General features: G+C 37.9%; 2 protein-coding genes across 3 annotated transcripts in view; both read left to right on the forward strand.

The window, feature by feature from the left end:
• ITFG1 (integrin alpha FG-GAP repeat containing 1) overlaps positions 1 to 8,623 on the forward strand; it is a 275,883-nt gene extending 267,260 nt beyond the window's left edge. The window contains exons 16-18 of the mRNA XM_082607434.1: positions 152 to 234; positions 4,459 to 4,576; positions 7,208 to 8,623. Of these exons, the coding sequence (XP_082463560.1) occupies positions 152 to 234; positions 4,459 to 4,576; positions 7,208 to 7,267 (261 nt within the window). The 3' untranslated portion in view covers positions 7,268 to 8,623. The remainder of the gene's footprint in view (positions 1 to 151; positions 235 to 4,458; positions 4,577 to 7,207) is intronic.
• An 11,981-nt stretch (positions 8,624 to 20,604) lies between these two features.
• Positions 20,605 to 26,055, forward strand: part of NETO2 (neuropilin and tolloid like 2) — a gene marked incomplete at both ends in the record, with an annotated part of 73,171 nt that continues 67,720 nt past the window's right edge. For both annotated transcript variants that reach the window (XM_082606758.1, XM_082606759.1), the window contains one exon: positions 20,605 to 20,638. In XM_082606758.1, the coding sequence (XP_082462884.1) occupies positions 20,605 to 20,638 (34 nt within the window). The remainder of the gene's footprint in view (positions 20,639 to 26,055) is intronic.

Raw genomic sequence — 26,055 nt, forward strand, 5'->3', positions numbered from 1 at the left:
ATTTGGGACCTAGTATATGTAAATTCAGCTTAATCCATACCTAGGATTTCAGTTAGTCAAAGAGTACTTAAGCTTTTTCTTATTTATTTAGAATAATTATTGTGTTTTTAAAGTGTACTGAATGTTAAATGTTCTTAAATTCTTTTTCCAGTCTATACGGAAACAAGAATGGACCGCAATCATTCCAAATTCTCAGCTAATTGTCATTCCATATCCTCACAATGTTCCTCGAAGGTAATGTCCTTGCTTGAACTGAATTTGGTAAAAATACTGTCAACTCTGAATCATAGTTACATCTTTTAAAAACTTTCTCTATTCCTGCTGTGTTCCCATGAGTGTCATGACTTAATTTGCTTACAGCAAACTTTAAATGCCTAAACATACCTACACAAAAGGTTCCTGACATTTTTCACCAAGAACAAAGTAAACCTTATTAGAAAAACAGCAGGTTAACTAACTAGGGATTTATACATATTCTGCTTAAATAAGCTGGTCTTCAGTTTACTGGCCATAAATTCTAAAATTTAAGGCTGCTGAACTTTATAAGCAATGATCTTTTTTAGCAAATGCTTTGAGAAGTGGTATATATCCCACAGTTGTTAGGCACAAATTTTGAAGTTCAGCAGACCCAGGCTAGAAACTCGTATCCACTGCTAGCTGACTGAGATTGGAAGCTAGTCCTTTGTTCTCTCTGAGGGTCAATTTCTGCACTGTAGAAATTGGGAGATAAAATACCTACCTTACAAGAATGAGGATGAAATATGCTTAACGCAGTACCCAGCATATAGTAAGTTTTCAGTGAACAGTAGGTATTTTTATCCTTATTAGCAAAACATGTTCCTTGTATAATATAGCATTTAATTCTAAATCTTTATCTCTGTTTGTTTTTCTTTAAATTATTAGGTTGATTCCATTATTTCAAAAAGTAGGTGGTGAAGGTATTCATTAACATTTAAATTTCATTGGGAAAAATATAACTTGTTCTTAAGGCTACTCTGATGTCAATATGAAAAAATAACCTATTAAAATGTAACTAATGGCTTATTACATTTCTTCTCAAAATACAGCCTGTACTGTTCTTTTTTTTCTTCCAGTTTTATTGCGATATAATTGACATACAGCACTGTGTAAGTTTAAGGTGTACAGCATAATGATTTAACTTACATACATCAAAAAATGATTATCACAATAAGTTTAGTAAACATCCATTTTCTCACATAGATACAAAATTAAAGAAACAGAAAAAAATACGTTTTTCCTTGTGATGAGAACTCTTAGGATTTACTCTCTTAACAAATTTCATATATAACATATGGCAGTGTTAATTCTATTTATCATGTTGTGCATTACATCCCTAGTACTTATTTATCTTATCATTCGAAGTTTGTACCTTTTGACTGTTTTCATCCAATTCCCCCTCCACCTCCCACCTCCCACCTCCGGTAACCACAAATCTGATCTCTTTTTCTATGACTTCTTTTTGGAAATATAACTGCCCTATAATACTATGTTCGTTCCTGTTACACAACATAGTGATTTGATGTTTCTAAACACTTCAAAATTATCACCACGGTTAAGTCTAGTTACAGTCTGTCGCCAAAGATATTACATAATTATTGACTGTATTCCCCACATGGTACATTTCATACCCGTGACTCATTTACTTTACATCTGGAAGTTTGTACCTCTCAATCGCCCTCACCCATTCCTCTCCTCCCCTCATCCCTCTCCCCCCTGGCAACCACCTATTTATTTTCTGTATCTATAACTCTGTTTCTGTTTTGTTATGTTTGTTCATTTGTCTTGTTTTCCAGATTCCACATATAAGTGAAACCATACAGTATTTGTCTTTCTCTGTTTGACTTTTTTCACTTAGCATGATACCCTCTAGGTCCATCCATGTTGTTGCAAATGGCAAATGGCAAGATTTCATTCTTTTTTATAGCCAAGTAATATTCCATTGTGTGTATGTGTATATGTATAAATGTGTGTGTGTGTGTGTGTGTGTGTGTGTGTAGAGAGAGAGGGGGAGAGAGAGGGAGAGCACTCACATATTCTTTATCCCTTCATCTATTACTGGGCACTTAGGTTGCTTCCATTACCTTGACTATTGTAAATAATGCCACAGTGAACATAGGGGTGCGTGTACCTTTTCTAATTGATGTTTTCATTTTCTTTGGGCAAATATTCAGGAGTAGAATTGCTGGATAATATGGTAGTTCTATTTTTAATTTTCTGAAGAATCCCCATACTGTATCTATTAAAAAATGGGCAGAGGATCTGAATAGACATTTTTTCCAAAGAAGACATACAGGTAGCCAAAAGGCACATGAAAAGATGCTCAACATCACTGATCATCAGGGAAATGCAAATCGAAACCACAATAAGATATCACCTCACACCTGTCAGAATGGCCATCATCAAAAAGACAACAAATAACAAGTGCAGGTTGTATTGTCCTTTATTAAATTTTTAGATGGTTTGCTAGAACCAGCTCACGCCACCTCATGAGCTGATTGTGTGCATCTCTTTCCACTTCTGTTCAGGGAGGTCACGTTAAAATCAGCTATGATGGGACTGTTTACACCATGAAAACTGGCAAGTGCCACTCAGGGGTTTTTTTCCCCCCAGAGAGCCAGTTTACCAGCACACCTCTGGAGGTATTTTATGGTGGATTTATGGGCTTTAGAACCAAACTACTTAAGAAAACAACTTTATTACAGCATTATGCTTGAAATAAGATATCAATAAAAACAGTTATGGTCTGAGTTCAGACTTTTTTAATGAGTCTATTAAAATTTTGAAATTTATAACAAAATGAATCTGCACAAGAAACTATATGAATTATAGTACTTCTATATCATGCAATATCATGATAATCTTTTAAAATAGAGTGGTAAAGCAAAAGATAATAAAAGGAAAATGCATTTATGAATAATAAGCAATGATTTGTGATTTATAAAGAAGATATCTATGCGAATATGTTTATATACGTATAGAATACTTCTGGAAGGATATGTAAGAAACTGAGAAGAATGACTGCTTCTGAGTAAGAAACTGAGTATTGGCCTTTTGTTCGATGTTTTTCTTACCAAAATTCCTTTATTCATGGGTTTTTTAAATTAGAACTTCCGGGACTTCCCTGGCGGCCCAGCGGTTAAGACTTCGCCTTCCAATGCAGGGGGTGCGGGTTTGATCCCTGGTTGGGGAGCTAAGATCCCACATGCCTTGGGGCCAAAAAACCAAAACACAAAACAGAAGCAATATTGTAACAAATTCAATAAAGACTTATAGATAGATAGATAGATAAATTGGAACTACCCAAAAAATCTCATGAAAGGACCTTTTCTTAAGTATGAGGTAAGGTGCTGAGAATATCTAACCTCAACTAATTAACAGTATTTGTTTCTTAAGGTTTTCTTACTCTTGAATTTCTGCGAAATTCTGTTATAGCCTTTCTTCCATAAGCTCAACATTTTTCACGCTTCTCTTGATCTTTCTGGAAAAAAAATGTTCTTTGCAAATTTGTGTACATAATAAAAACCAAATTGATTTTAGTTTGAGGTGTATTTTGAGATTTATTGACTAGAGGCTAACTTATGGATCAGTAAATTTTGATTATCCCAAAATAAGTCAGTTCGTGCTTGCCATTTATCAGAATAATCTTACCTTTATTAAACTTTTAAAATGAAAATATATCCATTATCTATTTTCAGAGAGAACAAAAAGTTCTTTATATATAACCACCTACAGTGTTGGTAATATAGACCTCAGTTTTAGGCTTTTCAGTGTTTGCAAGTGCTGTATTATGTGGACTGTTTTAGAAGAAAGAGCTAGTTCTATTTATGCTAAAGTTTGTATATTGCCATTAACACTGAGGAACTAAAAGTGATTTTGTAAGAAGTCTCAGTGTCATTGTAATAATGTAAACCCTCCAACATGACATTTTGTACAAGCATCTATCTACACCTACTTGGACATATGGTTCTTTTACTTAGTCATAGTACATATGTGAACAGGGGTCAAAAAATAAGATATAGAAATCTTATCAAAAATCATGTGAATATGTAGCCTTAAAGTTCAAGGTTTCTAATTCAGTAAGTCAAACAAGACATAAAAACAATGTCTAAGATTGCCCAAAGTACCCTTGATAAGTTTACCTAAGAATAATTCTCACAGGAGCAAAGAAAAATAGCAAAGCATCTCATCAAAAATTCTACTCTATTTCAGTTCTTGGAGTAAAAATCTGAACTCTGCTGGATCATCAGTATTCTTAACCCTATCTTAATTTTAATTGCTTTTGTTTTATTTATGATGAATGGGTAGATAGGTGAATGAATTAATGAATGAATGGACTGATTCATTAATTAATAAGCTCTTTTGCTTTTTGGTCTCAATAGTATTTTGTTATTTTTAAGTTAAAATGTATAATTTTAATTCTTCTCTTTTCATCTACAGCTGGAGTGCCAAACTGTATCTTACACCAAGTAACATTGTTCTACTTACTGCTATAGCTCTCATCGGAGTCTGTGTTTTCATCTTGGCAATAATTGGCATTTTACATTGGCAGGAAAAGGTTTGTTCATTTAAATGGAACATTAACTTTATAATAGTAATATGTTACTCTTTAAAAACACTATATTTTAAACTTTTTCACATGACTAAGATTTTCTGATTTTTCAAGTTCTGTCCATAATATCATCTTATTAATGATAATTTCTTTCATCCCCCTGAGTTACTAATGTCTCTTAGCAATTCCTACAAATCAGACTATGTATTTTAAAACTTTGATACTGTACAAAAGTAATAAAGTGAACACCCCCAAATCAACAGGCATATCGAAATTAGAAGTAATTAGAAGTGATTTCATAATGACCTGGAAAATAATAATCATTTCTTAAATGAGCCTGTGTCCATTATTTACTGATTGGGCCATGGACATTTTTTTCTGGAAATAACAGCTATCTCTTTATAAAAAATTAGAGCAGAGAGTACGTGGGAAGTAACAAAGTGATAAACATCTTTTCCATCTATCAAGTATTCTTTGCACTAAACGAAACTGATTTCTGTTCTTTAGTATAACACCCTAAATAATAACTAAAAACAAAACTCCAAAAATGTAGTTTTTATATAATGTTTATGAGGAGAGAAAAAGGCTATCACATAAATTTATTCATAGTTTAGATATAAATTTAAAAAGCTAATTTCTACTTGTATATGGATATATATTTAGTACATAACTAGTGGGTTCCAATAATGTTCTCCAAAAAGGGCTCTATGTGTCACAAAAGTGTTTTCCTTTTTGTACATATTCTCTTTAGATTGTGATGCTCATGATAATCATTTTTGTTAACTAAAATTACCATCTGTTTTATGTTACCTGTTTTAACTTATGAAAAAGAGAACATGTTAATTGTTCTAATGTTCATAGGTTTGTCTCTCAAAAAAACACTCCGTTCATACAAAAAATGATAACATAAAGTTACATATTCAGTTGATTTTTAAATTGCAACTTAAGAGGTAATATCAAAGGTGACACTATTTACTTTTGTCTAGAAATGTCAGAACATAGTATGAAATATTACACACCTCTAGACCTGTGAAGGAAAGGAAATTAATTTTATTGATTTCACAGGAGATCTAATTACAGTATAAACATTGTAGACTTACAATAATGATACAGTGGCTAAAAACTGAAGTTTTAAATACAAATACGGATTGAAATACATATCTGTATACTGCCTCCGTCTGTGATACTGTGGTTTGTCTCCTACCTCTTGGACCACTTGTCTTTCACCTACGCTGGCTGCTCTTTCTGCCACGGTGTCTGCCCTAGGCCCTGTTTATATACTTTCCCTGCCGGTTTTATCTAAAATCATGGCTTGAGCTATTACCTCAGAGATGCCCAGCCCTCATCTCTCTCTAAAGGTCTCTCCCCCACTTCCAACTGTCACCGTGACACCTCTACCTAGATCGCTTGCAAGCAACTTAAAACCAGTTTCCTAAAGCTGTCTCTCTTCTTTCTTACTCACTACAGGATTTAATCAGTTGCCCTCCTCATTGTGCCTCCCTGCAATCTCTGCAGCTGACTCCACTTCTGAATTCCTTACACCAGTGCTTTTATTTTAGTTCAGCTCCTTGTTAAATACCCTCTGTCCTCCCAAACTCCATTCTCTCCCCCTCACTCCATTTAGCACTTTGCTGCTGGATTACTCATCATTAAGTTTAGTCTTAATCATGTCACTCCTCTGCTCAAAAACCTCTGGTGACCACCCCCTGCCTAAAATGTGTAACTCCCTTAGCCTATAGCCTACATAGTACTTCCATGTGACTCTACCATACACCTTTCCAGTCTTTCTCTTATCAGTTACTTTCACATATCCCATGCTCCTGCCAGACTTCTCAGGATTGTTCCTGTTCTTCCCCCATCTTGTAGTGAATGTCCCTCCTCTTCATTTCCATAAATACTATCTTTTCAAAGCTTTGCCTTTCATCATGCCAACCCAGAAGTAATCTCAGAATATTGGTAACATTTTTCACTTTTTATACTGAAATAATTATTTAGTATGTTTTGCTTTTTTCTTTTTAGGCTTTAATAAGTTCCTTGAGAACAAGATACAAAAGTGAGGGGTTTTCTAATCCCTCATAATTCCAAGCACATGGGACTTCCCTGGTGGTCCAGTGGTTAAGAATCCACGCTTCCACTGCAGGGGGCGCAGGTTCGATCCCTGGTTGGGGAACTAAGGTCCCACATGCCGCACAGCACAGCCAAAGAAAAAAATTCCAAGCACAGTACTTTGCTGGGAACAGAGGATCAATAAATATATGCAAAATCAATAGGTTAACCCCAAAATAATTAATGTACTTTAATATAATTAGATTCAGCAGTGTTAAGAATGGGAAAAATGTAACAGTTGATTCCATTCTTACAAAATCTAATGTTTACTCCTACTTTCAAGTAAATAATAAATAACAAACTAAGCTTTTAAGGAACATTTCTTGTTGGTTTTTTAAATTCAATTTAGAGGATCGTTAAGATAGCTACTGTAAACTATAAAAATATTTCATAAGATTATTACATAATAAAATCACACCTTTTACCTACTAATTGCTCAGGGCTTTTACTTTTTTAATTAACCACTTTTTAAATTAATCTTTTCTTGACATTTTCCTATCATTTATAAACTAGTCTAAATTTCTTTTTCAGAAAGCAGATGATAGAGAAAAACGACAAGAAGCCCATCGGTTTCATTTTGATGCTATGTGACTTGCCTTTAGTAGTGCATAATGGAACAGCTATTCACTTGATTAACTGAAATACTAAACTTGGCTTATAGAAAAAAACAGGCGATTTTATTATTTATAAATGATACATCCCTTGGTAATTATTGGAAAGTATTCAAATAAATATGGTCCGAATGTGTTACAAGGTCTTTTTTTAAAGCATTTTGTATACAATAATTTGGGTTCTTTTTTCAATTGTGCTGTACATTTTTGTTCCTTCGTGGAATGTGTTGCATGTACAAAGGTGTTTACGTATTTATAATCTTATTATAATAATGATAATGGAAAAAGACACATGTAAATAAAAATATTTAAATGAGCAGGGTTTTTTGTTTTCCACTTGAATCCATCTTGTTTCTTATTCTAGCGATGCAAATTATACTTCTGTGAATGTATCAGAGATAAAGTTATTAACCATTCACCCTCATTATAGCATGTCAGGGGGTCTTTCACTGATGGTATACAATACAGTGATTGGGTACTCTGGCTTTGGAATCGCAGTCAGACTTGCCTTAAACTCCTGGTTACATGACTTACAAGCTGTTTGAACTTGGCTAATTGCTTAAGCCTTAGTTTTCTTGTTTATAAACAGAGCTAATACACTACTCACTTGAGGTGTTGTATACATTAAATGGAATGATGTACACAAAGTGCCCAGCTTGGTGCCTAGCGTAGAGTAAATTTTCAATAAGTGGTAGTTGTCATTATTTATTATTATTAAATAATTTTTTACAGACTTCTACAACTAATTATCAAAATATATTTAGACTTGATAGGATTTTATTTCCAGGCATGTAGAAAGCATAGTCTTTGGACAACCTAAATTCCTGGTGTTGACACTCTATATAAAGATTTATTGCTTGTTTATATTAACTGAAAATTATATCATAATACCCTCCAAGAATTAATATGCCCTAATAATTTTCATTTGAACACTGATTCTTACCATGTGGTAATGAAAAGCATTTGATTTCTTGAAACTGCTGTAGATAGCATCTGGGAATGCAAATCTCAATCACATTTCTATTCTCAAAAGCTTGTAAGAGTCTATAATTTACATTCAGACTTCAATGCAAATTTTTGTGAACTTCCCCTTGCCAAAAAGTTACATGTAAGATTGGGAAAAAGTTTATATATCAGTGCTAATAACTTCCTAATATGCAAATGGACATATGATAGCTATAAAACACAAATACTTATCTGAAAGCAACTAATTTTGTTCTTCATGGTTTTTTTCCTTACAGTTCACTGAGAATGGCATGTGTATAAGTGGTTTACTTTGTGTATCTAAGCATGTTAATATGTCTTCTTAATAAATATTCTGTATTGAAACAAAGAATTTTGGTGAGTGTGTAAATAATTACTTTGGACCATGATAAACCTTAGAGGTTATGAAGTCTAAATCACAGATTTGGACAGAAGTGACTTGCCTATCAGGGCAAGATAGGCATCTCCTGACTATGGTATCCAGTTAAATTCATTTATCAACCTACAACGCTGTGCCAGGCACTATTCTACACTGTCCCTAAAGACAGGTAGGTTTAGTGTCGATCAACTGATAATAGCATGAGTTGTAAAACTCGCTTGTAGTCAGAGTCTACAAGGAATAGTGTTATAGGCAGATAAAATGTTAATGAGAACCAAAAATATTGGGTTAGCCAAAAAGTTCGTTCCGGTTTTCCCTTAAGATGTTACAGAAAAATCTGAACGAAGTTTTTGGCTAACCCAATACAATCAGTGACTTTATACTGTGTTCCTGTATCTTGATACTAAACTTCAATGCAACATGAATGTCATTCATTAAGGGGCAGCAGGTGAAAAATGTGTCACAACATTGAGAATCAAATACAGTTGACCCTTGAACAAAATGGGTTTGAACTGCACAAGTCCACTTATAAATGGGTTTTTTCAATAAATATGTACTATAGTAGTACACGGTTGGTTGAGTCCACAGATGCAGAATCTCGGATACAGAGGTCCAACAGGAAAGTTATACTCAGATTTTCGACTGCTCAGAAGGTCAGCACCCGCATTGTTCAAGGGCCAGCTGTACAAAGATCCTTATATTAATTTTGAATACTGTAGTGGAAAAAAGCACAAGACTTCGAGGTCAAACTAATCAGGATTGAGGGCCTAACTCTCCCATTTTGTGACTTTTTAGTCAGTCACTTTGCCTCTTTGAGCTCTGGTTTCTTCATCTGTAAAACAAGGATACTGAGTGATACCCTAAAAAACTATTTTGAGTCTTAAGTAGCAATATGTGCATAGAAAGTACTTGATAAATGCTGGTTCTTTTCTTCCCTCCCGTTCCCATTGCAGTGACAAACAACTTAACATTTTGACTCTCTTCCACTGATCTTTACTTCTATAATCCTCCTCCTTTTGGTAACAAGGAGGAGTAATTAAGAATTAGTAACCATTTTGAAGATAACAATCACATACAGGCAAACCTCGTTTTATTGTGCTTCGCTTTACTGCATTTCACAAATATTGCGTTTTTTACAAATTGAATGTTTGTGGCAACCCTGCATCTAGTAAGTCTATTGGTGCCATTTTTCCAACAGCATTTGCTCACTTCATGTCTCTGTGTCACATTTTGGTAATTCTTGTAATATTTCAAATTTTTAAATTATTATTATATTTGTTATAGTGACCTGTGATCAGTGATTTTTGATATTACTGTTGTAATTGGTTTTTTGTTTTGTGTTTTTTAATGTGTGTACATTGTCTTTAAAAAGACATAATGCTATTGCATAATGCTGTATTGTATAGACTACAATATAAACATAACTTTTATATACAGTGGGAAACCAAAAAAGTTTGTGAGACTCACTTTTTACCATGATATTTGCTTTATTTTGGTGGTCTGGAGCCAAACCCACAATATCTCCAAGATATACCTATACTTGTAAACACAATAAATACATTGTTGTTAACACACCATTACCTAGACTAGCCCTTTATATTTCTCCATCTACCAGCCAAAAAACTATATATTTTCAGAAACTTAATTCTCAAAATAGTTTCTCCTAGAAGGCCTCAGGTTCAAAGGTAACAACTTATAAACATACTTTTTATACCCTTCCCACCCTTGATAAGGAAAGGTAGGGACCTATTACAAGTAGCTATACCTAGAGATTCACCCTCAGATTAAGTATCAGTATAAATTTGTGAAGTGCTTCTCTACTAAAGGTGGTGGTTACTAAACCATCAAAGGTAAAAACAATCTTGGCATCATAGATGCAGCCTTTTCAAGCAGAGAAATCCTATTGCAAAATGTTTTGAGATATAGGAAAAATAAGATCACCAAGATTACTAAGATTAAGTAATCTTATAAAAACTAAAATAAATTTTAGTTATTACTAAAAATAAGATCACCAAGGTAAATTAAGATATCTTAGATTTATACAAGGGTCCAGTGAATTCATATGGTAATTGCAAAAAAATGAGCTTTATTCCATGTTTTAAAAAATAATTTTCCTCAACTTCCTTGGTGGTGCAGTGGTTAAGAATCCACCTGCCAATGCAGGGAACACTGGTTCGAGCCCTGGTCCGGGAAGATTACACATGCCATGGAGCAACTAAGCCTGTGCGCTACAACTACTGAGCCTGTGCTCTAGAGCCCACGAGCCACAACTACTGAGCCTGTGCGCCACAACTACTGAAGCCCATGGACCTAGAGCCCATGCTCCGCAGCAAGAGAAGCCACCACAATGAGAAGCCCATGCACCGCGACAAAGAGCAGCCCCCACTTCCTGCAACTAGAGCAAGCCTGTGCATAACAACAAAGACCCAATGTAGCCATCAATAAATAAATAAATACATTTTTTAATTTTAAAAAATAATTTTCCTTTTGTTCTTCAGAAAATCTCTAAGAAAGGATAAAAGTCAGGAAATATTAATCTTTACAAATAGCTAGAACTACTACTTAAGAAACTCAAAAATTTGGACTGTGTCCAAGAGACCTTACTGAGAATTAAGCTAGGATACCTAAGGCCAACTCCTCAGTATAAAAGTGAACTAAAGTTAACCAGCCCTTGTGATGACTTGCAGCCTAGCTTTACATCACCTAGCCAGTTATTTTAAAAGACTAATAAAATAGATAATAGATTAGGGGGTGCTCTTGATCAACACCTGTACAGAAGAAAGGAAGGAAGCAAGACTGGGCAGAGGCAGAAATCAAGTTGTGATGCATTCTTAACAGAATGCCTCTTACAACCCTACAGTGAGTTTTGAGATAGGATGACCTCTTCTATCTCCTAACCTGTCCTAAGTTAGGGTAAGAAGGCTGGGCCTTTACACCCCCACTTCATCAGTTATCGGCTATAGGCTGCCCCAAGAGCCTCTATCAAGAAAAACAAAACAGGCACAAATAACCAGTATCAGAAGTGAAAAAAGAGATATAACTACAGATAAAATATACATTAAAACAAAAATAGGGGGCTTCCCTGGTGGCGCAGTGGTTGAGAGTCCGCCTGCCGATGCAGGGGATACGGGTTCGTGCCCCAGTCTGGGAAGATCTCATATGCCGCGGAGCGGCTGGGCCCGTGAGCCATGGCTGCTGAGCCTGCGCGTCCAGAGCCTGTGCTCTGCAACGGGAGAGGCCACAACAGTGAGAGGCCCGCGTACCAAAAAAAAAAAAAAAAAAAAAAGATGTTAAGAACAATTTTATACCAAGGAATTTGAAAGTTTAACAAAATAGACCAATTCCTATGAAGACATCACTAAAACAGATTCAAACAGAAAACCTCATTACTTCTCTGGTAGATGCTATAATGTCCAGATCCTCCTTCAAAAATAAAGGATTTATTATCCTAATTTCTGGGAGTGCCTTCAATAGTTGACTGTCAGCCCCCTTTGGGGACTGCCTCAGCTAAAGAGAGCAGACTCAACTAAGTTCATTCCACTCCTCTACATAAAAATCCTAAATGTGTATAAACTAAATACATAAGGCAAAACAGACCTGTAAGGAGAAAGAGACACACTATGATTTAGGTTGGAAATGTCAACACTCTTCTACAGTGATATTGATAGAAAAAGTAGAAAATCAGAAAACTTAGAGATGACCTGAAAAGCACTACCAATCAACTTAACCTAATGGATACTTAAAAAACACTTCAACCAACAACAGCAAAACACAGAGTTGTCTTAAGTGCACGTGGAACATTCAGTAAAAGAGACATTTATCTGGGCTATAAAACAAACCTCACCAAATTTAAAAGAATAGAAATTATACAAAGATCCTCAGACTAAAACTGAACTAAACTTGAGAAAACACCCAAATATCTAGAAATTAATGCACTTTAAAATAACCATGGGACTAACGAGGAAGTCTCAAAGGAAATTTTAAAATACTTTTAACCAAATAAAAATAAAAATACAACATAAGTCTTCAGACTAAGATTGAACTAAACTAGAAACATACCTGGAAAATACCAAAATATTTGGAAATTAATTCACTTTAAAATAACTGTGGAGTCAATGAGGAAGTCTCAGAGGAAACTTAAAAAAATTTTAACCAAATAAAAATAAAATACAACATAAAATTTGTAGGAGACAGAGAAAGCAGTGCTTAAAGGGAAATGTATAGCATTAAATGCATATATTAACAAAGAAAAAAGATCTAAAATCAGTAACCTAAGTTTCCACCTTAATAAACTAGAAAAAAAAGATTAAATTAAATATAAAGCAAACAGAAGATAGAAGGAAATGATTAGAGCAGAAATCAATGAAATAAAAAGGTGGTTGTTTGAAAAGATCAATAATATTGCTACACCTCTGACCAGGAGAAAAAAGGAATAGACATAAATAACCAATATAATGAACGAAAGAGAAGACATCACTACTGACCCCACAGACATTAAAGACATAATAATAAAAAAAATACTAGGAACTAGTATGCCCATGAATTCAATAAAGTAGATTAAATGGATCAATTCCTTAAAAGATATAAACTACCAAAACACACCCAAGCGGAAATCAATAAACACCATATCTATTTTTAAAAGTTAAATTTTTATATTAAAAAACAAACCTTCCACAAAAGAAAACTCAGTGGAACACATGGTTTCACTGGCAAATTTTACAAATATCTAAGAAATAATACCTATTCTACACAGTATCTTGAAGAAAAGGAAGAGGAAGGAATATCTCACAACTCCTTTTATAAGGTCAATATTTCCCTAATGCCAAAAACAAAGACATTGCAAGAAAATAAAACTACAGGCCAATATCCCTCATGACACAGATACAAAAATCCTCAACAAAACATTAGCAAATTGTATGCAAAAATATATAAAAAGATAATATACCAAGTGTGTTTCATCCCAGAATGCAAAACTAGTTCACTATTTGAGGGGGGAAAAAAGCAATATAATTTATCATACTATTAAGTCAGAAAAACCATCTTATCCTTTCAATAGACACAGAAAAATAATTTGACGAAATCTAACATCCACTGCTAATTTTAAAACAAAAACAACACCAAAAAAAACTAAGCAAACTATAAATAGAACTTCCTTAACCTAATAAAGGGCATTAATAAAAATAAAAAACTACAGCTAATATTGATACATACTTAATGATGAGAGACTGAATGATTTCCCCCACTGATAATTTTCAACGTAGTACTGGAAAATTTTTTTTAGATCTGTTTTTTTTAAATTAATTAATTAATTTTGGCTGCATTGGGTCTTTGTTGCTGCGTGCGGGCTTTCTCTATAGTTGCGGCGAGCAAGGGCTACTCTTCATTGTGGTGCATGGGCTTCTCATTGCGGTGGCTTCTCTTCCTGCGGAGCACGGGCTCTAGGCATAGGGGCTTCAGTAGTTGTGGCTCATGGGCTCTGGAGTGCAGGCTCAGTAGTTGTGGTGCATGGACTTTGTTGCTCTGTGGCATGTGGGATCTTCCCGGGCCCAGGCTCCAACCCGTGTCCCCTGCATTCAGGACAGGCGGATTCTTAACCACTGCACCACCAGGGAAACCCCTAGATCTGTTTTAATACAGGATCTTTTTTTAATTAAAAAATTTTTTTTAAATTTATTTTGGCTGCGTTGGTCTTCGTTGCTGCACGCAGGCTTTCTCTAGTTGCAGCGAGCAAGGGCTACTCTTTGTTGTGGTGCACAGGCTTCTCATTGCGGTGGTTTCTCTTGTGGCAGAGCACAGGCTCTAGGCACATGGGTTTCAGTAGTAGCAGCATGTGGGCTCAGTAGTTGTGGCACACGGGCCCTAGAGCACATGGGCTTCAGTAGTTGTGGCGCGTGGGCTCAGTAGTTGTGGCTCACGGGCTCTAGAGCACAGGTTCAGTAGCTGTGGTGCACTGGCTTAGTTGCTCTGCAGCATGTGGGATCTTCCTGGACCAGGGATCAAACCCGTGTCCCCTGCATTGGCAGGCGGATTCTTAACCACTGCGCCACCAGGGAAATCCCTTTTTAAAAATTTTTTATTGAAATATAGTTGATTTACAATGTTGTGCTGGAAATCTTAATTAAAGTAATAACCCAAGAAAAGGAAATAAAAGGCATACAGATTAGAAAGGAAGAAATAAAACTATCCCTATTAGTACATGACATAATAGTCTAGAAAATCTATACACACACACAAAACTTCCTAGAACTAAGTGAATTCAGCAAGTTCAGCAGGATAAAAGGTGAACACAAAAAAATCAATCATATTTCTATATAAATGCAATGAGCAATTAGAAATTGAAATTTTTTTAAATACCACTTAAAATAGACCCCAAAAATGAAATTCTTACATATAAATACAACAAAGCATGCATAGGATCTGTATGCCAAAAACTATAAAATAGTGATGAAAGAAATAAAGGAAGACTCAAAAGTAAAGACACTGTGTTCATGGATTGGAAGATCCAATCTAGTAAAGATGTCAACACTCCCCAAAATGACCTATAGATTTAATAACATCCCTATCAAAATCCCAGCAGTATTTTTTGTGGACATAGACAAGATTATTAGAAAATTCATATGAAAGAGTAAAGGAACTAGAATAGCTTAAAATAATTTTGGAAAAGATGGCAAAGTTGGAGGTCAAACTACCTGATCTTAAGACTTATTATAAAGCTATAATAATCAGGATAATGTGGTACTGGAAAAAGATAGACACATAGATCAATGGAACAAAATAGAAAGTCCAAAAATTATCCCACACAAATATAGCTATTTGATCTTTGACAAAAGTGTAAAAGTGATTCAGTGGAAGGTGGTCTTTGAGATAAATAGTGTTAAACTATTTGGCCATCCCTATGCAAAGAAAAAAATGAACCTTGACCTAAACCTCACACCTCATACAATAATTAATTCAAAATGGATCATAACCTTAAATGTAAAACATAAAACTATCAAATTTTTAGAAGGAAACATGAGAATATACTCATGAACTGGGGTAAGGCAAAGAGTTCTTAGAAATAATATCAAAAAATCTAAAAAAGATTTTAGATAAAAGAAAAAAATCTAAATTTAAAAACATTTTCTTTGCCAAAAACACTTTCAAGAGAATGAACAGACAAGCTACATATGCAATGGAAATCTTTGCAAATCAACAATGGACTTATATCCAGAATGTATAAAGAACTCTCAAAACTAAACAATAACCCAATTTAAAAGCGAGCAAGAACTTGGACACTTCACTAAAGAAGATATATGAATATCAACTAAGCTCATGAAAAGTTCTCAACATCATTTGCCATTAGGGAAATGAATATTAAAACCATGAAAACACACCTATTACTGTTCCAATAAACTTGCATTTGTTTCGGTTTTAGTAAACAGGTTTAAACATAAACAGATCCTTCAAAATGGGATTTGGGCTTTTAAGAGAAAGATACCATATATGTTAGCAACATTATTCTAAAATATATAATTAGGACCTTTCTCAGTTTTTCACATTGAAATGAAAGTAACTGGATGACCAGAAATTTTCCTGATAAAGTTGAAATACTTAAGTACTGGTAGAAGGTAATATTTCTTAAAATTTTTCTTGCTTTGGAATTATACTAGGCAGAAATTTGGAAACAAGTTTAGGTGACATTGTTACTGAAAGAACCAGTTTTGACTCCCTGGAGACAAGTCTTCTTCAATATCATTAGCACAGGGATAATTTTGGTTCATGAGTGTATGGACTGAACTTTGTGTGCCCCCCCCAAATCCATACGTTGAAGCTCTAACCCACAATGTGACTGTGTTTGGAGATAGAGCCTTTAAGGATGTAATTAAGGTTAAATGAGATTGTAAGAGTAGGACCTTAACACAATCTGACTAGTGTCCTTATAAGAAGAGGAAGAGACATGAGGAGTTTTTGGTGCACAGAGGAAGGGCCATGTGAAGACACAGCAAGAAGCTTGCCATCTGCAAGCCAGGAAGAGAGGTCTCGCCAGAAACCAATCCTATTGGCACCCTGATTTTGGACTTCTAGGCTCCAGAACTGTGAGAAAATAAATTTCTATTGTTTAAGCTATCCAGTCTGTGATATCTAGTTATGAGAACCCAGGCCAACTAATTCAATGAACTAATAAAAAATTTTAAAGTTTCCTCTTTTCCTTCCCTAAAAAAATCCCCACAGTTGTATGACACTGAAATCTTCATACACTGAGATCCTGTATGATTTTGCTTTTCACTAAACTTCGCCATCATTGTAGCCATATCTGCACACTGTAAGAAAAGCAGAATGAGACCCCTATTTTTTTTTACTACAAATAGATTTTCTAATATCAGTTTGGTTATGTGTCAATTCCTATATTTTCCTTAGTTATGTTATATCTCTGTATTAGTCTGCTCAAACTGCCATAACAAAATGTCACGGACTGGGTGACTGAAGCAACATTTATTTTCTCACAGTTCTGGAGGCTGGAAGTCCCTGATTAAGGCTTCAGCCAATGTGGTTTCTAGTGAGAGCACTCTTCCTAGCTTGCAGGCAGGTGCCTTCTCATCAGGTCCTCACACGGCATTTCCTTCATGCTTGTGCTTTCTGCTGTCTCTTGTCATAAGAAACTAATCCTATCAGGTCAGGGTCCCACCCTTATGACTTCATTTAACTTTAGAGGCCTCATCTCCAATACAGGCACACTAGGGGTTAAAATTTCAACACATGAATTTTGAGGGAAACATTCAGTCCGTAACAATCTCTAAACATAACCTGCCTTTCTAGGCTATCATTTAATAAAATGTTAGAACTCCCAAACTCCAGCAAAAAAGAGAGACAACAAAAATCTGTTTGGTACATAAACACTGAGATAAAATTCAGCATTTTTTAAGTAAGTCAATGCTCCACAACACCATTCAAGTGCTACAGAAGACTTGGTCAGAGAAAATGAAATGTAAACTACAGGAATGATCTGTGAGGAGTTGGAGAGGCTATACCTATGCCTGGAAGATCAGGCAGGGAACAATGAAAACAGTCCTCAATCACCTGGGCACTGGCAGGTAATCTGGGAACAGACTGGATACTACTGGGTGGTCTTCCAGGGAAATAATATTTCAAATACAGAACTCCCCAGCTGAGAGAGATGCCAACTGCTTTTCTTTTGATTTAGTCAGCATATGGCCACACAGTAGTCTCAGCTATTATCTGTGCTTTACCACATTCCTTGGAAAATCTACTACAATTACACTAGTACATCCAAAAGGTAGGTGTCTTAAAAGGGAGCCACGGAATGAACAGTCCCAATCCACTCCTTGGGAATCTACTCCCCAGCCAACATGCTAGAGAAAAGACTTCTTAGGTTTCACCAAAATGGTACTACCGTAAGAGGTACTAGGCTAAATGAAACAGTTCTTTGTATATACTTTGTCAGTACGGTTGCTCTAATCTCTCCCCTTTTACTGTATCAACTCAAGTGCCAGATTAATGTTTCCAGAACTCCATTGCTCCACTATTAAAAACTGCCTCTAGGGCTTCCCTGATGGCGCAGTGGTTGACAGTCCGCCTGCCGATGCAGGGGACGCGGGTTCGTGCCCCGGTCCGGGAAGATCCCACATGCTGCGGAGCGGCTGGGCCCGTGAGCCATGGCCGCTGAGCCTGCGCGTCCGGAGCCTGTGCTCCGCAACGGGAGAGGCCACGACAGTGAGAGGCCCGTGTACCGCAAAAAAACAAACAAAAAAACTGCCTCTAGCCTCCTGAGTCAAGTACAAACTCCTTCGCCTAGCAAGCAAGCAAGAATCTCCATAGTCAAAACCCACCATATTCAACTTTATCTTCACTACCAGTCACAACACTTGCCCCAAATGTGAGGCTCACCCCTGCTCCTTGCCTGATGTGAAAGCTCTTCTCCTCTCTCTCCTCTCCACTTGGCATCCACAGCCTTTTCATTCTTTGTGTGTCACCTCCTTCATGAAGCGTTCTCCGATGACATCATATACACATGGATTCTTCCTTCAGTCAACAATTATGCATTAAGAACAATTATTCCAGAAGCTGAGAGGGCTCCTTCCTCCCAATTCTTTTTGTCCACCATTGTCTGTGACTTAGATTTAATAATGATAATACTGTCCTGGTCTCCCAATAAGTCACTTTATTATATCTGTGGAAAAGCCTCTTAAACGTTTTATTTACTAGTTGGTTCTCGTGTGCAATCTCAATTTAACTGTAGGTTATTTTCCTCATACACATCTCGTATACCTTCCACAGCACATGGTAAAGGGCTAAATACCTTAATATTATTTGATGTTAAATATGTTTTCACTTGCAAACCTTGTTAATACTTACTTTTGGAGGGATAGAAGGAAAGAGATATTTTCAGTTGCTGCAAATTGTCCTTAACTTTTTTAGACAAATATTTATGGAGTTCCTAGTATGTGTCAGATACAGGCATAAATATTGTTATGATAGGGCCTTAATCACGGATATTTCCCCAGCACCTATCACTGTTTTCTGCACATAATTAATGCTCAATAAGTATGTGTTGAGGGGATATATGAATGTAGCCTCTTTGCCCTCAAGCAACTTATATTTTAATAGACTGGGGGTAAATGAGATACAGGTGATGAACAAATAAACAAGTAGATAGGCAAGGTGATTTCAGAGCGTGATAATCACTATGGAGAAAATAAAACAGAATACCACATACTATGCAGTTGTTTGCAAATTTGGAGATTTGCTATCAGCGGAGTCAGGCGACCCAATCAGCATGGCTTGGTGGTAAAGAGGGCAGTCTCTGGAGGCAGATTTCTTGGGTTTACAGCCGTGCCTCCCTCTTTCACTGTGTGGCTCTGGACAAATGACTTAACCTTTCTGGCCTCCTTTTTCCCATCCTCCAACAGTACCTATCCTGCAGGAAGTGAATCGAGGATTACAGAATTGATATGGAAAGTGTTTGTTGCTGTGCCTGGCAATCTGGGAAGCGGCGTAAATGTTAGTAATCATTACCGTTAGGTTAACTCCCTTGGCGCTAAACAGACCCGCTCTGTCCTGAGCCCCGCCCAGATCCGCGCCCCCTGCCGAGGCAGGTAGTAAAGAAGGGCTGAGCAGAGCAGAGTTTTGACCTTGAATTGAGGTCTTAAGAGGCTATGGGATCGGTGCCCCCCTTCCGTCTGCGAGGGCGGACGGAGGTGGGCAGGCGGACTAGGGCCGCCGAACCGGGTGGGCGGCGGGCCCCAGCCCTCCCTCAGGCGGCAGGCCTCGAGGGCTCGGACCCGCTCACACCGCGGCCCGGGGCTGCGGGGCGTAGAACGGTCCCTCCCTCTGCGCCGGCCTCTCGGAGCGCGGGCGAGAGGGTGGTGCCCCGAACCTTCTCGCCCCGCCCCCAACACAACGATCGCCAGCGGGGAGCACCGCCCACCCAGGGTGCGAGGCCGTGGGCGGGCTCGCCAGGCGATTGGCCGGGAGGGTTGCGAGGGGCACTCGGGCGGGGGCGGGGGCGGGGGCGGGGGCGGGGGGCGGGGGGCGGGCACATACGCGCCGGCGGTGCGGCCGGCACGCGGCGCTAACGCTCTCTGCTTAAATGAGCGTGGGCTCGCCGCGCCCGCCACTTCAGCGGGGCCTGCGCCGCGGCCGCAGGCGGACGGGCCCGCGCAGGTCCGGTCCCTTGCGTCCGCGCTCCCCGGCAGCGAGGCGGTCAATGGGACGGAGTGCCGCGGAGCAGGAGGCGGCGCCCGTCGGGGGGCTGGGGCAGCGCGAGAGCCCTCCAGGAGGCTCGGGCATGGCGGGCCGCAGGACCTGAGTCCTACCCTGCGGGTAGCAACCTGGTGGCGGGCGATGGGGACGGAGCGGGGCTGCTGCCGCGCTGAGCCGTAAGCGCCGCTCTTCCTCCGCCGCCGCCTCTTCCTCGCCGCCTCGGCCCCTCGCGAAGAGCCGGGCAGCTCGGGAACATGGCCCTGGAGCAGCTCTGCTCGGTCCTCAAAGGTAAGCGCCCAGAGCTGCGGACGGCGCCCCCTGCGGGCGAAGCCGGCGTCTTCGTGTCCCTGCCCGGCGCCGGGCGTCCGACGCGCCCCTTTGTCTGGCGCGAGCGGATCGCGGAGCCCCCGCTCCAGCCGGGATCGACTCGCTCCCCGAGCGCTTCTCCCCAGCCTTCTGCGTGCCGTGGCGGGGGAACCGGGGAGCTCAACGGGACGCGGCGGCTCGGCCGGCCCTCCGAGCTGTGCCCTCGCGCCTCTTCCTCGGAATTCCGCACATCGCTTTGCAAAGTTGTGGGGTTTGTGTGAGTGAAGCGTAGGCCGCTCTTTTTCAGCATTAGTAACAAAGTCATTCCGAGCAAACAATAAAAACACCAGCTGAGGCGTCGCGGAGCTGTTCTTGAAAAGCCCCGCGGTGGCCCGCCGGCCGGGTCCCACCTGCTGCGGCCGCGGAGGCTGCGGCACCACTGCGGGCTCCGCTGCTCGGGGCTGTGCCTTGGCGCTTCCCGGGACCTCAGGATACCCTGCCGCCGGTGTCTGGTTCTTTATGATTTGTTGTACCGGGAATTAAAACAGTCGGCTTGCCAAGTACACAAAGCTCCAAAACATACTACAGCTGCTTTGCATTTTCCAGGAGGTGTTAATTTTAGATTAAAATTTATATACATAGATAATTAAGATGGTGATACAAAGTTGTTTCTGAAAATCGGACTGAATAAATCCTGTTTTCGGTCCTCGGAGGAAAATCACCACACCAATAAAGGGCTTCCCTTTTCCGCTACTGACTTCGATTGAAAACTGAATAGCTGTGTATTTGTAATGTTATGAAATATTCCCGTTTTTAAATATTGGGTAAGGAGTTAAGGCATTGATTAGCGCTTTTCATTGCATCTTGATATTTGTACAGTGAAAAATGTTGGGTTTTTTCCCACTCCATATTAACACTTTTCAAATTTGTTTTACTGGAAAATTCTGTATAATTTTGCTTTAAATTTTAATTGCACAAGTTATCTACTGTTCAGATATTCCTAAATTCATAATTGAGATTTCAGCAATTTAACTACCCACTGTATACTTATATGTACAGTTTGTACTAAGGTAACCTAAGACTTTCTATCTGGTGATTGTTTCGCAGTCACCCCATAAATTATTAATGATTTCCTCATTGTATTAAAATTTTATATCTCTGAAATCAATTTCTGTAGTCTTTCCTTTCTGTAATTCTCAATTTATATCGCCATTCCTTGGAAATTAAGATTTTGTTTTACTTTTTCAAAATAAATTCTATGCATAGCAGGGTTTCTGATAGTGCTCCTTATCTGAATTGCTTCGTTGTCCTCTTTGCCTCAGGGTGTTCAATAATAATGACATTCCATCTGAGTAGCCCCCTCTGGGGAGAAATCACGTAGATCTATTATACAGCTTTACCTGCAGAACTTGAAACTGAGCTGGATAGGACGGAATCTCTGATACTCCTGGAACGGTGAAGGGTTTTGCAGCCTTTCTGCCTTTGCCTTTGTCGTTGGTACACACTGCCCTCTCTGGCCACCGTGGTGAAGCATTTAGTTGTTGCACCTTTCAGGAAAGGATTCTGTGGTTGATGGCAGAGCTACAGTGAAAACAATGTAGTATCTGGCTTTTCTTTTTTTAATTTTTACCCAACCTACACTATTTTTACACGCTGATGTATTTTTAAAGCTCAAGCGAACTTGTTGCTGTTAAGCTTACTAGAGAGAAAGCCAGCTATTTTTAAGTCTTCTAAAGTTTATGTATATGTGCTTATAAATATGGGGAATTGGTCTGGAAAGATTCAAGAAATTAACAAAAGTTGATTCTGAGAAAGGGATCTGGGAGACTGAGAAACAAGAGTAAAGGGAAGACTTCTGTTTCACTGCACACCCATTTGTATCACTTGATTTTTTTTAAAACCAAATGCATTTGTTACCTATATAAACATTGGTATCTTTAATTTTTTAAAATTACCTTTTAAAAAATATTGGCTTTTCCCAGTGCTACCATTCATTGTGTCCACCAGTGCATGAAAAAGTAGCCCTTAAATATCCTGTAAGGTGTAAATTGTTTCAACATTGAAGAGGTTCTTATCAGAAGCAGTTATTTAACATTTACATAATTATGGATATTACCTACCAAAAGCCTTCTTTGGAATATTATGGTCAGTTTCTACTAAAACAAATCAGCTATAATGACTGTGTGAAATTTTAAGTAGAAGGTAACTTTAAGATGCCATTGATTCTTTGTTTTACTTCCAGCAGTGAGAACAAAAGGATAACTCTGCTGGGCTTTTAAACTTTTCATATATTGTTAAATCTGAATAATTCACTTTTAACTGTTTATGATCACTCCAGGTCTTATAAAATTTGATTTGCCTTCTATCAAAGTTAAGTATCATAGACACATGAAAATATTACATTAGTTTTATAAACCCGTTTTTCACTGTTCGTATTCATTCTGCACACTTGCTTCAGGAGAATCCTATTAGACGCAGTTACATTTAAATCTGTATAAACTGTGGTTAAATTTATGGTGTTACAGTGCATAACTATCCTTTGGCACTATATTTTAAAAATCTTATCTGAGACTGTGACAAATATTAACTCCTGTCCTTCATCCTTAAGCCTCTTACAAGAAATTAAACCATACAGAAATAAGTACCATAATGAGAAGTTATCCCTTTAATAGGGAAGTTTTTAAACATAGCCTTGGGAAAAATTAACTTTTTGACTTTTTCCCCCGAGTTGGAGAAAATATTTTAATACTGACAGTTGGAAAGGTATCTGTGTTTTGAAACTAAACTCAGGTTTTAGGAAAAACATGCAGCCCTGTAATACACGTACATGTGCATTACAAAACAAGTTCAAATCAAAGCCATTTTCAGTCCTTTTAGGAATAAGATAGAAAAAATAAACTATAAGTAAAGTTCATATCTAAAATTCTAAAAACTAATCCAAGTTCTGCTCTTGGTTACTACACATTCAGCACAATCTCCTGTCATTTTAAAATTTATGATCCTGCAGAGTAATTTTTTTTTTTTTTTGCCTGCGGCATGCGGGATCTTAGTTCCCTGACCAGGGATCGAACCCATGCCCCCTGCATTGGGAGCGTGGAGTATTAACCACTGGACCTCCAGGGAAGTCCCTGTTGGTTTGGGGGTTTTTTTTAATGTGTCCCTGGGGCCCTTTGAGATCCTAGTTATTGTGGTGTTTGAGCTAGAAAGGGGAATCCTAAAAGGTGATCTAATCCAGTGGGTTTCCAAACTTCCTTTAACTCCCTCAGAGGAACTCTTATGAGTGGGTACTTAAAAACTAAACAAAGAACAGATAAGAACAAGGTTGCTCTGATTGCTGAGGGTCCTCACCCTCTCAGTTGCTCATCAGAGTGGCCCCCAAAGAACTAACACTTTTTAGCATCTTTGTTCACAAAATTACAGGGTGTACTAATCTGAAAGTTCAATTCGTCCTAGTCAAAATGACATTAAAACATGTTGGTTTAAATATGCCTAGAGTAATATATTGGAAATTATAGCCTTAGCGGGTGAGAAGATATCAAATACTCTTCAAAATGTGACCTGGTTGTGTTAAAGTCTGATGGTAGTTGTTGTGGATGTCTGAGGATTCCTGTATAATTAGAGCATACAAAACTGCCACCTCAAGAGCATTTGACTAACAAGAAGGTTGTCACATTCTGCAGGAAAGAGAAAGCACTTCTGCAGTTACTCTTTCTTATAAGTGATTGGCAATGTGATTAGCACGTGGAGGGTGGAGTGATCCCAAAGTTCACCAAGATCCATCTCCTTTCTTAACTACAAAGTAAAATTGAGTTTGATTAAGTTAGGGTACTTTTCTGTTCTTTGGAACGTAGCTAATGGAAAACAGTTACTACTACTTCGAGTAGTATATGGACTCTAATTGAACTCCATCTTGCTTTCATTATAGAAAATAGGAGCAGGGAGACCAGTTAGGAGGTTCTTAAATTATGGAGGCTCATGATAGGTTTACCAAACCTTATGTTTACTGCTTAGATGCTAAAAATAGGAAAGCTTAGAAAGAGGTACATTGAATTACTAACAAAGGTAAATTGAGTCAGCTTGAGAAAAGTAAGAGTAGTAGCATATCTGAAAAGGAAAAAAAAATCAATTCTTTTTCTGTCCCCTGATTTATGCTCAGATAAGCTGGGTCATCTCTGTGCCTGCTGTTAACCAAGATGTGTGCTTGTTAATTTGTTAGTGGGGCTCTGTACTATACGTTATAGTTACAAAGAAAATATAATCGGGATTTTGCTTAGTCACTTCATGTATTCATCTAATTTTTGTTGAGTGCTATTATGGACCAGCCAGTCTTCTAGTCGCTAGAGATGCATCAGTGGATCAGAGAGACAAGTCCCTCTTTCTAGTAGGAAGAGACAGATAATAAGCAAGAAAATAGCAGGTAATATAAGTAATAATTAAAATATTATTTGTATAATAAAACAAGATGAAGAAGAAAATGTAGAGCTTCTTTAGCAGTCAGAGAGGCCTCAGAAGGCCTGAATAACAGGAAGGAACCAGCCATGCAGAGAGAGTCTAGGCAGAAGGAATAACTAGTCCCTACGGCTAGAATTAGCTTGGTGTGTTGAAGTAATGGAAAGAAGACCTGTGTAGCCGTAGATGGTCAGGTGCCACATCACATAGGAACTCTGAAGTCAGAATAAGGAGTATGGATTTATTCTAGATGTAATGGGACTCTGTTGGAAGATTTTATGAAAGGCTGTGATGTGATCTGATTTATGTTTTGAAAGGATCTCTGGCTGCCGGAGACAGAGTAGGCTATAGGGGACTGCGGCAGAAATAGCCAGTTTCCTTCCAGTATCCATTTTACCTTTCAGTGATTCTCTGAATTTTAACTAAGCACCAATCACCCAAAATAAATACTAGATTTTCCAGCTTTCCTTAGGATTAAGTGTGGCCATGTGACTAAATAAGTCTGACCAGTTAGATGTGGGTTCAACTTTGGGGAAGTGATGGTGTATCTGTTTGTTCAGTTAAAATTTTTATTTTGAGATCATTGTGGATTCTGGGCAAATGTTTTTAAAGGAAGGAGGAATGCCCTGTGTCATTTCTTCATTCTTGCTGACTGTAATGCAGACATGGTAGCTGTAAAGAAGATATGCAACCTGGCACTCTAGCATCTATATTGGACCATAAGATGACCCTGGAAATGAAAGTCATGCACAACTGAGCAATAAGACAGAAGCTTAGGTCCCTAGTAATGGTATAGCCTCCACTCTAGCCCTTGACTACTTACCTGCACAGTTTGTTTACTTGACAGAGAAATATACTCTATCTTGTTTAAACGACTAGTTTGGGTTTTTTATTACTCATGCCAAACCTTATGCTAACATAATAGGAGTGTGCAAAATCAGTGAAAGAAA

The sequence above is a fragment of the Mesoplodon mirus genome (assembly GCF_964341445.2).
Source record: "Mesoplodon mirus genome assembly, chromosome: 19".
NCBI classification, from domain to species: Eukaryota; Metazoa; Chordata; class Mammalia; order Artiodactyla; family Ziphiidae; genus Mesoplodon; species Mesoplodon mirus.